The sequence below is a fragment of the Danio rerio genome, chromosome 4 (genome assembly GCF_049306965.1).
Source record: "Danio rerio strain Tuebingen ecotype United States chromosome 4, GRCz12tu, whole genome shotgun sequence".
Lineage (NCBI taxonomy): Eukaryota > Metazoa > Chordata > Actinopteri > Cypriniformes > Danionidae > Danio > Danio rerio.
The window spans coordinates 34,518,971-34,532,512 of NC_133179.1; the positions used below are offsets into that span (position 1 = coordinate 34,518,971).

General features: G+C 36.4%; 4 protein-coding genes across 7 annotated transcripts in view; all 4 read left to right on the plus strand.

Annotated features, from left to right (window-relative positions):
- LOC108184002 (uncharacterized) overlaps window positions 1–873 on the plus strand; it is a 43,630-nt gene extending 42,757 nt beyond the window's left edge. For both annotated transcript variants that reach the window (XM_073947272.1, XM_068220244.2), the window contains one exon: window positions 9–873. In XM_073947272.1, the coding sequence (XP_073803373.1) occupies window positions 9–532 (524 nt within the window). In that variant the 3' untranslated portion in view covers window positions 533–873. The remainder of the gene's footprint in view (window positions 1–8) is intronic.
- LOC137491238 (uncharacterized) overlaps window positions 1–13,542 on the plus strand; it is a 1,025,816-nt gene that overhangs the window by 710,111 nt on the left and 302,163 nt on the right. The gene's annotated exons all lie outside the window — the stretch shown is intronic.
- LOC101886704 (uncharacterized) overlaps window positions 1–13,542 on the plus strand; it is an 847,011-nt gene that overhangs the window by 710,111 nt on the left and 123,358 nt on the right. The gene's annotated exons all lie outside the window — the stretch shown is intronic.
- Window positions 122–8,608, plus strand: LOC101886371 (uncharacterized). Of its 3 annotated transcripts, none has more exons than XM_073947899.1 (11): window positions 122–827; window positions 4,658–4,882; window positions 5,006–5,185; window positions 5,287–5,434; window positions 5,518–5,675; window positions 5,782–6,149; window positions 6,227–6,319; window positions 6,405–6,553; window positions 6,634–6,810; window positions 6,909–7,117; window positions 7,198–8,608. In XM_073947899.1, exons 6-11 carry the CDS (start codon window positions 6,021–6,023, stop codon window positions 7,404–7,406), a joined length of 966 nt encoding a protein of 321 aa, XP_073804000.1. In that variant the 5' UTR covers window positions 122–827; window positions 4,658–4,882; window positions 5,006–5,185; window positions 5,287–5,434; window positions 5,518–5,675; window positions 5,782–6,020; the 3' UTR covers window positions 7,407–8,608. The 3 variants fall into 3 exon arrangements, with proteins under 3 accessions (XP_073804000.1, XP_073804001.1, XP_073803999.1); XM_073947900.1 differs by lacking the exon at window positions 122–827 and adding an exon at window positions 3,998–4,083; XM_073947898.1 differs by lacking the exon at window positions 122–827 and having other exon boundaries at window positions 3,998–4,882.

Here is a 13,542-nt window from a genome sequence, read left to right on the forward strand (position 1 = left end):
GTGTTCAGGGCTCTGTTTCCTCACTCTGGATCCAAACACAGCACACACTCAACTCATTCTGTCTGAGGAGAACAGAGAGGTGAAGAGTGTGAGAGAGAATCAGCCGTATCCTGATCATCCAGACAGATTTGATGATGATCTTCAGGTGTTGTGCAGAGAGAGTGTGTGTGGACGCTGTTACTGGGAGATTGACTGGAGTGGAGATGATGTGTTAATATCAGTGTCATATAAGAGCATCAGGAGGAAGAGAAGAGGTGTTGAGTGTTGGTTTGGATTTAATGCTCAGTCCTGGAGTTTGCTCTGCTCTTCCTCCAGATTCATATTCAGACACAATAACACACACACTGATCTCCCAGTGAAGCCGCTCAGCAGGAGAATAGGAGTGTTTGTGGATCACAGTGCAGGAACTCTGATCTTCTACAACATCTATAGAGACACAATGAGCCTCATCCACTCAGTCCAGACCACATTCACTGAGCCGCTCTGCCCTGGGTTTTGGGTTGGTTGTGGATCATCAGTGAAACTGAGCTGAAGACTGATGAGAGATTTACCCAGAATCCTCTGCAGGAGCAGTCAGCAGCAATGAGATGATCTGGAATCTCTTCTGTGGGTGTGTGTGAGAGAGAGAGCGAGTGTGCGTGTGTGTATACCTGCTGCAGGCTAGCAAAGCGCTCTTTTTCGGTTTATTTGGACCCACGAAATGGAGGAAAAACTAGTGGAGGTTTGACAGGACTCAGGAGCAACCGTGTCTGTTTGACGTTTCATACAGAAAGAAATTAGTTTATTATCAACATTGAGGAGAAATGGCTAATTCCCTTTAAACCCAGGTGAGCAAACATGTATTTTCTACTCAATTAAAGGCTTCTTTCTCATTATGTAGTTAATAACAAAAGATATACTACGTGTTTTTGGCTGTGAGACGTAGTTTGGACGAAGTTGTCGGCGATTCTTCCTATAGTAAAGTCATGCAATGTGAAAGTCCCTGTCGCCGATCCATCTTGCCGTGTAAACAAAGCAGCGACGAAACGCTAGCCCAGATAGTCATGCAGTGTGAACACATCTGTGACACGACTACTTTGAAAATCATGCAGTCTGAACTCGGCATTATTTTCATAACTATGTAAACCTAACTAACACATACACATATTCTCTGTTCGAATCTATTGTTATATATATATATCTATATCTATATATATATATATATATATATATATATATATATATATATATATATATATATATAAACACACACACACAATAGATTAGAAATTAAAATGTGTGTGTGTGTGTGTATGTGTTAGGGTTTGGTTTACATAGTTATGCGCACACTCACACACACACACAACGTTTGTGTAATGTTTCAATACAATGGAATAGACAAGGGACAATAACCATTTTCAATGTATACCACAGTTTGGAAAAGTCAAGGTTTTAAAACTGCCAAAAGTTTCTGCTGTATCGTTCCTACAGTGTATGAAAAGTTTTTTTGTTTGTTTTTTATTGCGTTTTTTTTTATTATTTGTAACGTTTTTTTAACAGTATCTCCAGCACAAAAGATATCCAAAGATGCCATTTTAAAAATGTAAATAAGTTTTTTTAAGCTAATAAACACAGCAGAAGTCAATGATTCATTTTCATTCTTTACTATTACTATCTTTACTTTTAAATGTTTCTCGAAATAAAATATATCGTGCTCAAAAGGGAAAAGGTTTTGTTTTTACCCAGACATTTAAAGAATATATTTTAGAGCAGTAATCACAATATTGAGAAACGGATTTTTCTTTTATCCAAGGTCATCATACCAGAATCTTACACCGGCCCATGTCTACGATAGAAAGCACAGGAGTAATTGTATTAACCTCGACCAACAGGTCAACAAAACAGAACAGTTTTTTATGTTTTTTATTTTTTTATTTTTTTTAAATAAAATTCTGCAAGTAATTTAGGAAAGCTTGCATTTGACTATTACCACCAACGCACAAACATTATGGTATCGAACAATAACTTTCTAACAAGACCATTCCTAAATCCACAGCAAAACATAAGCAAATTAGAGATGTTAACACTCACTCCAGCCATTAAGAGTTCAGATCAGTATTCATGTAAGAACAACAAGTTGCTAATGAGACTATTCATACCTCCATCACCTAGCAACATTAGCAAATAAGTAGTTAACACCCACACCGGCCAACAATTGAGAGTTCAGATTATTATTCATGTAAGAACAAAATATGTTACAATTAAATGTGTATGTACAGTATACAGTTGAAGTCATAATTATTAGCCTCCCTGAATGTTTAGACCGCTTGTTTATTTTTTCCCCAATTTTTGTTTAACGGAGAGTACATTTTTTCAACATATTTTTAAACATAATAGTTTTAAGTTTTAACTCATCTCTAATAACTTATTTATTTTAACTTTGCCATGATGACTGTACATAATATTTGACAAGATATTTTTCAAGATACTTCTATACAGCTTAAAGTGACATTTAAAGGCTCAACTGGGTTGATTAGGTTACCTAGGCAGGCAAGGGTAATTAGGCAAGTTATTGTATAATGATGGTTTGTTCTGTAGATTATCGAGAAAAAATATAGCTTAAAGGGGCTTATAATTTTGTCCCTAAAATTGTGTTTAAAAAATTTAAAACTTCTTTATTCTAGCCTAAATACAACAAATAAGACTTTCTCTAGAAGAAAAAATATTATCAGACATACTGTGAAAATTTCCTTGCTCTGTTAAACATCATTTGGAAAATATTTTAAAAAAGAAGAAAAAAATTTGAAGGAGGCTAATAATTCTGACTTCAACTGTATATGAATATTATTAACAATATATATTGTTCTCACATATATGTAACAATATAGGAATAATATATATTAAAAATACATTCAACATCCAAACTGGCAGCTTACATACAAAGCAATTAATTTTAAAAGATTTAAATTAAAGTGGCAAATAACTCAGGAAACAGTTGTTTCCATATTTTCAAGAGTCCTGGGTAGATCCTGAGGAAACAAATAATTTGGCATACAGAAAAACAATCACGCACATATTACTCCAGATTTACTGTAAACAGGGAGGACACCATGGTCATCATATAATCAAGGCTCTTAAACATTCCACTTTATTACTAATTATAAAGACATAAGAAAGGATATGTATTACTTAATCCTGAAGCAGACATCCATCAGAAAACACAATTATATTTTATTTATTTATTGTATCCATCACCAAACAAAGTATAAATCTACTCTAAAATGTGTTACAAGTCTCTCTCTTTATTTTAATTTGGTGAAATTCCAGAGCCTAACACAAACTCTTATAATTATATACTTCATCAGAAATCACTATTCACTGTAAGACTGTTCATATCTTCTATATGCTCTCTCAGGAGGCTTTAACAACACAATCTTACAAAGCAAAAAACAGTTTTACTGTTAAACTTTTTATTTTTTAACTTAACTGTTTTCTTATTTAAAATCACACACACACACACACACACACACACACACACACTAAACCCTATTATCCATTATTACTGAAAATTAAATATATACTTATTTTAGGTTTTATCTTTGAATGGAAACTAAACAGCTGACTTTCATTTAACTTGATTTATTTTATGCTTGTACTGTTTTTTAGGTTTTGTTGTTGTTTTCTGTTTTATATGTATGTTTTCACAGGAATTGTGTATTTTTAAATAGATTTTCCTTGCATGTGTACTGTTTCAGACTTCAGGCCAATATATTTTCCTGCATCTGTGTTGTGAAATATAAAAGTACTCAAAGTCAGAAGAAAGACTCTATATTTTTAAATACACCGAAACATTTGCCTAGATCAGTTGTAGTAACTGTTTTAAAGTTGTTTCTGCTCCTATTGGGCCATTAACACCTGGGGATGGGCAGATTGGGCTGCTGTTGGATGCTGTCTCCTGATAGGCTGTTGACCTGCTGCCAGCTCAGGTTAAAGAGGCCCATCTCATCTTAGTAAAATTACAGTCGTATCACTTTCAACTACAGCTTGCTGCGTTTGACCAGTGGACAGAACTCACATTTCAAAATCAGAAATGGCCTCTAAACAGTAAGTACATTTAGTCAGTATGCCTTATGCAGCAGGCTTCTTAAACTCAATTTAGCTTGTATCATTTTATCAGTGGGAGTTAGTTAGGTTTGTGGAAGTCAAATCTTTACAAATCTAAACAGTCTTCTAGAACTTAGTTCTTCTAGATAATTAAAAAAAACTTTTAAATTTAGAAGTTTAGAAAACCTCTGAAGAGGACAGATATTTGTGAAAGGAGAGCAGTTTGTACACTAGTTGTGTTGTTATTTTATATTTGACTTGTAAATCCTAACTGCTGGTATAATCTTGTTTAAGAAATAATTGAGACAATTTTATTCTTCTCTCATAATAAATGTCATATTATTAAATACGTTTAAAATAATATGGTTAGTAACAGTATTATATTAATATGAAATTAAGTTTTGTCTTAAAACTCTAATCAAAATATCCGGCAGACATTGCTGTGTGTGTTTGTGTGCTCATTTCTTTGTTTCTTTACCTGGAGTTGGGGGTGGGATGTGGTGGACCCCAAACCTTACCAAAGCTGCTCTTGGTCTCTTCATTTTATAACATTTTGATTTTATTATCCACACAGATCCTTCCACAGCAGGATGTTTTTCCTCTGTCCTGTGTGCAAAAAGGCTCCTCACTCTCTTCCTGGGCATCTCAGGAAGGTGTGTATGAGGAACAGCACAGAAGCAGAGATCCAGGCTGTCGTCAAAGAGGCCAAGAAGGAGTTGTCTGAATTCTGTCACAAAGGACGTTTCTGGGAGTTTGGAAAAACTTGTGACATATTGGACTCTACTAATCCTCTGGCCAGGTTTGTATTCAGTTGTGCTTATCTTATTTGATGTATCGGACTTCAAATCTAACATCTGCATATAATAATAAATATACATCTTTGTATTGTTTATTTGACCTTATTTTATGTTCCTTGTTTTAGGATGATTGCGGAGATGCAGTCAAAGGGGTTGGTGATTAACAACTTACCTTCAGTCCTCCCGGAACCAGCTCGGTCGACAACATCTTCTGTGCCTCAAAGCTCTGGAGAAGGTGCAGAAAGTCCATTGGAGCCTCCAAATGAGTCCTTATCCGACGAGAGCTCTGGAGAGTACTATCAGAGGTATACTTTTATATCAGCATTCCCAGAAAGTAAATATACACTGTGGATATGACTTCTCTTTAATATACAAAGTCGTTTTGATCACCTGCTTTTCTGTTCAGCACTGGTGGACCGATGTGGACCTCTTCCGTGAGGGTGGAGATGGTCAAAAAAGGCTTATACAATAAGCACTCCATTGACCACCCCCTTCTAGCAGAATTTAATAAGTACCTTTACACTGACCTAGGATATAAAAACAGCAAACAAGTAGTAAGTTCATTAAACAAGTGAAAGTATAAAACGTGTGGGTGTATGGAGTACAGTTTATTTTTATGTGAAATGTGTGCTTTCAGGTGGAAACAGTGTCCAGGTTCTTGCATTACATGGACCCCACTGAACCAAACTTGATGTTTGTTCGGCGGGTGGATAAAGTGCGAGAGTACTTTAACATCTTGTCAGATACAAAGCTCTCAAAATGGACAGTGTTCAACTACTCGAAGAGTCTCAAGAGGTCAGTAATGTGGAACCACCACAAGTTTGCCATGTACATGCTAACTAATCATGTCAGCTGTGCTGTGTTCTGACTGTAACAAACCCAATGTTGATCTCTTTTCAAGGTTCATGAAATACATTATTACCTCCACGGACATTTGCCACAACAATCCAGCTTTGTTCCAGGACTGTGAGAGTTTTATGGATGCGCTGTATGGAATACAGAGTGGCATGTCCAAAGAAGTGAGCATGGAGGTCACAGCAAAAAAAATCAGAGTTTGGTTGTGGCAAAGAAGTTTTGCCAAAGGACTGCCTTGCTGTTTTGGAGGCTGCATTCAAAGATTTCCAGGCCGTGATATGCAAAATGCAGTGTCCAGGAGCCATCACAGGGGACTGTTTGACTAAAAATGAACGGCTGCTCGTCCTGTACTACCTGGAGGCTGTTATCATGCTGAAGCTAGTCCAGCGGCCTGGAATTGTAACACACATGACTGTAAGTGTTTGTTTTTCCGTACATTGTCTTCTTTGTTCTTATATGCCTCATCAATGTGTAAAACTGTCTTTTTGCAGGTTGAGGATTGGGAGAGGAGAAGCCGGATAGAGAATGGTGTCTGTGTTGCAGTGAAGGAGCACAAAGTACCATTGTCACACGAACAGGAACTTGTAAGTTTATATAGTCTTTCATATAATAACAGCAATAAATGTATTGTGTCAAATTTAGACTTATTTTTTTTCTTTCTTTAACTAGTGGTTCGACTTGTACTTCAATGAGGTGCGGCCAGTAATGCTGCAAGAAAACCGCACTGGCGATGATGTGGCAGTTGATTCATTTTTTGTGTCAAGTAGTGGGAGATCGATTTATAATCCCTCCAACGACTTAAAAAGACTACATGACAAGTAAGCAACATTACACCTGTCTTTAACTCTACATGTTCATCTGTCCACTTTTTGCCTTCTTACGATGCCTTGTGTTTCAGATACAGTCTTCCTAGTGTGACGTGTGGCGATGCCCAGAGAGCATTTGAGGCAGCAGCACAAAACCTGTCAGAAGTGGAGAGAAATGTGGTTGCAGCTGAAAGGAACTACATGAGGGGAACATATTCAGATCTGTTTCTGGCTCTAAGTGTGCTAGATCAGCTCGCTGGGAAAACACCGTAAGCATCTAACAACTGAGATGATCCTTATTTTTAAATCTGCAACCCACAGCCTAGCCTTTCCTTACTTCAATTTTTTTTTTATTGTGATCTTATAGACAAAGATCCAGTAGAGCTTCCAGCTGTGAGACAAGGGTGGACGAACAGACGGCCTATAAAACTCTTGAGCAGTTCTGTCCAGTGACTCTGGAGGGGCCTTCTCCAAAAAGGGCACGCAGGACTGAGCTGTGTGGCTCAGAACATGAGAGGCACTGCTATGACCGCTGGCGTAGCGAGCAGCTCAAGCTGCGTGAACAGCATGCTCTCGGTGAGTATACAGATGATTAATGACACAAACAGGGGAATTGAGTGAGAATAGCCGAATACTGATGTGTTTTGTGTTTCTAGAACACTTTCCTGGACAACAGCCATCAGAGTCCAAAATAAGCCGCTGGATGGACAAACAAGGGTGGACGTCAAACGTCCCACAGGCTGCAGTGGTTCTGAAGCAGTGGAAACCTGTTGCCAGGTTGGACTTGGTCATCGACAGCAGCTTTGTGAAAAAAAATGATTTTGTCTCAACGCTGGAAAGGACTGACTGTCAGGCCCGTCCCTGACAAGGGCGATGGTGTTTTCACCAAAAGACCCTTTCAGATCGGGGAGGTTGTCTGTGAATACCACGGCAAGCTGGTTAGCCATGAAGATGGGATGGCAATTGCTTCGACAAGCGGTATCAGAGCTGGCCATTTGTTTTTTTATGAGAACAAACAACATGAAGCCATGTGCATTGACGCACATGAAGAAAGTTGCCAGTGTCATCCTATGAAATTCAGTTATGGACGCCTGATCCGTCACTCCAGCAAAAGAGCCAATATCCGGCTCAGGCTGTATGTCGTTAATGATAGAGACATCATTCTCTTCATTGCTACAAAATACATTTAGAGTGATGAGGAGTTATTCTATGATTATGGCTCAAAGAGGACATATTTTGCCGGGAAAGGGCTGGAATTGGACTGGATGTAAAACAACATCTTTCAATCCTCCATACTCACTCACTTCTAACATGTCCAACTCCAAATTTCCACCTGTGGCCATATTCTCTTCTCTCTCTCTGGACAACCATCTCTCTGCTCTTCTTACCCTGGAGTACTCTTTCTGCGCTGCCAAGCAACAACACTGCTCTCCAAATAGAGACTTGGTTGTAATAGGTTGAATGAGTGGGTCTTACAAACCATTCACCTTTACTTCCAGAGAATTGAATTTTCTTTTACTGACTTGGCTTTTGCTCTTTTTCTCACAAGTTTTCTTTATGCCACACTCAGAGTGTGAGTAGGCGACCTAATATTCTCTCCTTTCTCTGAATTCTGTACAACACATGTGGAATTACAGCCTGGTGAGTATGTTCAAACTGCTCTTAATCCTCCCTTCCACCCATCTTTAAGTTTCAACCAAATTATTGTGCACTTTCTGGTTGTCGTCCTCTTTTTGTTTGAGATTACCGAGGCTTTTAAGGTCAGCAGACATGGACCTCACTGCTGAGAATTAACCTGGCATGTTAATTCTTCATTACCTATGTTTCTCTGTTGTTTGATTAATGTTCAGATTTTGTTCATTTGTTTGCACTTGTATGTACTGGAAGTTGTTTATTTTGTTTAGTGTTGTTATTACTTGATATTACTATTATATATACAGTATTCTACTGTGCTGTTACTTCACATTCTTATTAAAAAGTTGCAGAAATGACCCAGAGTCACAAAGTTTTGTTTCAGTGGATTCATATTATGCTTTTTAAACTAAATAAAAGTAATAAAATAACTAAGACACAGTGTTTGGCATATATTTAACAATCATTCAAACAATTTCATTTAAAAACGTGTAATACTTTAAAAGCAAAAATACACTTCATTATTTAAAACATATGAAGCTTTTTCAGATAAGTGCAACACTTTTCCCCCTTCACCTGAAAATGACATGATAGCTTAAAGGGCCATGAAACCCCCTCGTTTCAGCAGGGTGTTTTCACACCTCTACTTTGGAAAAAGTCAGAAAAGTGGGCGTGTCCAGCTCTGTTTAGAGGGGAGTGTCGGAGGAAGAAAAGAGGCTTGGTGTGGAAGTGTCTATTTGGGCGAGCTGAATTTCAGAGTCAAAACACACAACCACAGCGGACAATGTGACTCTGTTTACATGTACATCTGTAGTCGAATTATTTGCCAAATTATTAAATGGTGGACTTTAACTGCAGTTTGGCTCTTTCATTCAGGGAATTCATTCATGTCCCTCCCGACAAATGTGATATTTGATTCGAGGAACTGCTCTCAGCGTGTATTTTTCATGCAATGTTTGATACCGCACGGCGAATGAGAGAAAAAAAAACTCAGCATTTCCCGGAAACTAAGATTCACACGGCAGGTAGCGTCAGAAAGCTACGTGTGTTATTCCGGTCACAAAACCCAACACAAGATTATAGTTTGGTTGTAACTGTTAGTGCTAACTTGTTTACACTCGGTGCAATAGTTTGTTTGATACGAATAAAATACGAACTGAATAAACAAAGAGCACTGGTCGCTCACTTACCAAATCTGTAGAGACAGGACAATCACCAGCAACTAGAGCCGCGTCTTTATTTAGAGGAGACTACAAGCGAATCCGGATCTCAGCGTTTGCAGATGAGAACAGCTCTCAGGTAATCAATAATCCTCCTTAGACACGCAAGTTATTGTTGTCGCGCGTCGCGTACACTGTTAATCCACACGTGAGTCTGCGCTCTCACAGAGAGAAAATGAAAACGAAACTTAACTGCAGCAAACTATAAAAGCAACACTTCACGCTTGTTTTGCCAATACAACGTGGCGTCTCTGCCGTCTACACTCTGATAGTAATGAATATTAATGAAGTTGCACAATAGAGCGCGCTGATTGAACCAAGCCTTACTCATGCATTAATGCATCACACTGTAAGACGTAATAAGACTCACTCTGGCACAGACGTCCAGTCTGCACGCTGGAATACACGCTATTATGTCATGGCCGTGACGCAGCTTCAAAAATTAGTTTCAAACCGGAAGTACGAATTTGCTTGAAATAACGCAAAAACAACCAATTTACACTTTTCAGTGAAATATAGGTGTCCTAATAGTGTTTTTAGCAGTGTGGGACACATATACGACTGTCAACAGCTCAAAAAATGTGTTTTGGTGTTTCGTGACCCTTTAAAAAAATAAGGAAAAAATTTTAATGTGATCAGCCGAGACAAAAAAAGAAGGAATCCACAAATATCCACAATATCCTGGATAAAACACTGAAATAATGGTCTCTTTATGAGTGCTGCTCTTTGAAGAGAATAAGGCAGCTAGACTAATTAAAAAAGATAGTTACAGTCAAATACAATAAGAATTTATTTTAGCAAAGAGAAAAAAGTCAATCTATTTTGGACGGAATTCAATGTAAAAAGTAAGACATTATTTATAAAAAACAGACAGGCCTATAGAGTTATTTTTGGAGTGTTTGAACATGAATGGCAGCTGTTGTTTTTGATCTAACAGCAGCAAAACTACATGCTGAATGCTGTGAGCTTGCGTCAGGATGATGATGATACATGAGCCAACTTTTATTATTTCCCTTTTCAAAACAGTTTAGAACAAAACAAACAGAGCAATAAAAAATGGGTTAAGATCAACAGGCTCCAAACATGTAAACAATAAAACCACCACAATGAAATTAAAACAAGACTTTTCTTCTCAACCATTTACCCCAGTATGCAGAAATTTTATAGGCTTGTTGTCTCAAGTTAAATGTCAGTACTTCCATGTCATACACCTCTTTAACAATGTCATACCATTCGCCTACAGATGGAGGATCTTCCTTTAGCAATATTTTTTTATGGCATTTTTGCTAGTTGTTAGTAGTGTGTTAAGAAGATACACATCATTTTATGGTATTTCTGCAGAGCAAATTCCCAGGTACATAGTTTTAAAATTACATACCAGATTCAATCTCATTATTGCATTTATCTCTTTATTTAAATCTTGTGTATAATACTACAGTCCCTAAATATGTGGACATGATCTGCCAATACAATTTTACATTTTCTTCAGCATTTAACATTTTTTGATCTCTACTTTGAAACTATTTTATTTTAGGTGATATAAAAAACCTGATAACATTTCTCCAAATAAATCCCCTCCATTAATCGGAATTAATTGTGATCATTTGTGTTTCCCAAAGAGTCAATCATTCCTCATTTGTTAGTATTAATTTGGCTTCCCTTTCCCATTTATGTTTTGTATACATTATTGAGTGTTTCTTTGTTAATGTCAGACAGGAATAAAGTCTTGATACTAGTTTTTTTATTAACCTTCTTTTTGTAAGCATCTATAAATACCTGCACTACTGTTGTTTTTATGTCTTCAGAATCTCTTATGCTTTTATTGAAGTAGTGTCTAACTTGAAGGTAACGGAAAAAGTCTTGTTTATCTAAGTTATACATATTGGAAAGTTGTTGAAAACTTTCTAATTCATTATCAGTAGTGTTGAGACAGAAGGATGTTATGGCCTACAAACTCCATTGTTTAAATCTTAGATCTAGTTTTGCTGGTTTAAATTGAATATCATGTTCAACCCATCTTAATATCTTAGCTTGTTTTTCACATTTAGGTTTCTTTAATTCTTTGTACCAAATTTCTAAAGAGCTCTTTGTCAGGGAATTCAATTTATGCAATTCTGTATGTTAGAAGTTTCTATCTCCTAATAATTATTGGAGAGGTAAGTGGATTAGTAATTGTTCAAATTCTTTCTACTTTGCACAGTATTTGTCATTGCACCAACAAACTATGTGTCTAAGCTGTGCTGCCTTACAATAAACATCTAATGATGTTTTCCTTTCCAAATGAAGCGAGACACTAGGTTTTTCCATTCATCAAGTTGGCTTTTTGGTTTCTCCACTGGTAAAGCTTTAAAGAGAAAAAGTGGGCATGGTAATATATTTATCTTTATTATCTCTATTCGATTATATGGATCTAAAGATAGAAGGGGCCATCTGTTCAAATCCTTTATTATAGTTTCTGTAATGAGAAAGTCATTTATTTTTATAGATATCTGATAGGTCTGCAGAGATTTGAACTCCCAAGATATCTGATAGAAGGTATGTTCCATTTAAATGCATAATCCTTGTGTATTTTATCATCTGGGTTATAGTTGCATTAAAGAGTTTGTGTTTTAAGTAAATTTCATCTATATCCTGAATGGAATCCAAATTTGTCAAGAGAATGCATCACCTTAGGTGAACTAAATTCTGGGTATGTAAGAAACAGAAACACATCATCAGCATATAAACAAATTTTATGTTCTACATCTTTAATTTTCACTCCCCTTATTTCTGCATAATCTCTGATTAGTTGTGCCAATGGTATAACAAATAATGCAAATAAGGAAGGACTTAATGGGCACCCTTGTCGACATCCTCTAATATAATCTGTTCTGAAAATATCCACAGTTATTTTAATTCTAGCTGTAGGAGTTTAATATAAAGATTTAAAAAATGTATAGTGTCATTCTCAAATCCAAATCGTTGCAGAACTAAATATAAAAAATCCCAACTTATCGAATCGAAAGCTTCTTCTGCGTCTAGGCTACTTAGATTATATAGCTCAAAACAAGATTAGCACTCTTCTATTACGTGAAGGGCTCGCCATATATTATCATATGTTTGTCTTTGTTTTATAAAACCTGTTTGATAAGTATCTATTAGGTCTGAAAGAATGTCCTATAATCGTTTAGCTAATATAGATGCATAGGGCCCTATCATACTCCCGGCGCAATGTGGCACAAGACGCAAAGCAATTGCTATTTGCTACTTTCACCTTGGCGCAAGGGTCATTTTGAGGCATTGCGCCAAACTGTTTAAATAGCAAATGCATTTGCGCTCGTATGTGTGCCTATAGGCATTCTGGTCTAAAAAAGCAGGCGTGTTTTGGTGCGTTGCTATTTTGAGAAACTGTAAATAGTCTGTTCTTTAGATCAGAACAAAGTTGGTCTATTGTTTGACGCAAAGTGCGCCTGGCTTACACACTACACACAAGATGCAGAGCAATACGCAAATATCATTACATATGAAAAAGATATTAAGGATATATATATATATATATATATATATATATATATATATATATATATATATATATATATAGGATATAAATATAAATGATTAAATTATTACAAAACATATTAATTTCTAGCCTACATGAATTTTAAAAACCACTGCCTTCATACTTTCTTCATCTCGGGAGGCTTTTTCAGTTCATTTAATTTGCTTTTGTATAATGTTATTGTTATTAGCAGTATTATTTATTATATCCATGTTTATATTTGTTTGATTAAAAACAGGCTTAGATTTGCCCACCTGTCAGGTTTTAGACCATATGGGGCACAGCAGGTGTATTTGGAAATAACTCAGTTTTTTGAACACACTTGATTATCAATGTTAGTGTATTCGTTTGCTGGAAATTAGAACTGAATTTAGAAATAGTTTTAAAACAAATGTTTGCGCTTAACAAACAAAATTAATTATTTATAGGCTAATTGATGTCTGTGTGTAAAGGTTTCCCTATCCACGAGAGCAAAAGCAAAAGTGAACTTACTTTACGTCATGTAAATAGCAAATGCAAATGGGCTCATGACGCGACGCAACTGGCTCTTAAAGGTAATGGGAGATGATTTGCTGATTGGTTTATTCTCAAAACACACCTATAACTCATTA

Excerpts from the sequence above, each read along its gene's own strand:
- LOC101886371 (XM_073947899.1), top strand. The coding sequence starts at position 6,021 with ATGCAGTGTCCAGGAGCCATCACAGGGGACTGTTTGACTAAAAATGAA. Across the intron at positions 6,320-6,404 it reads TGTCACACGAACAGGAACTT|TGGTTCGACTTGTACTTCAA; the intron begins GTAAGTTTATAT and ends TTCTTTAACTAG. Across the intron at positions 6,554-6,633 it reads TTAAAAAGACTACATGACAA|ATACAGTCTTCCTAGTGTGA; the intron begins GTAAGCAACATT and ends CTTGTGTTTCAG.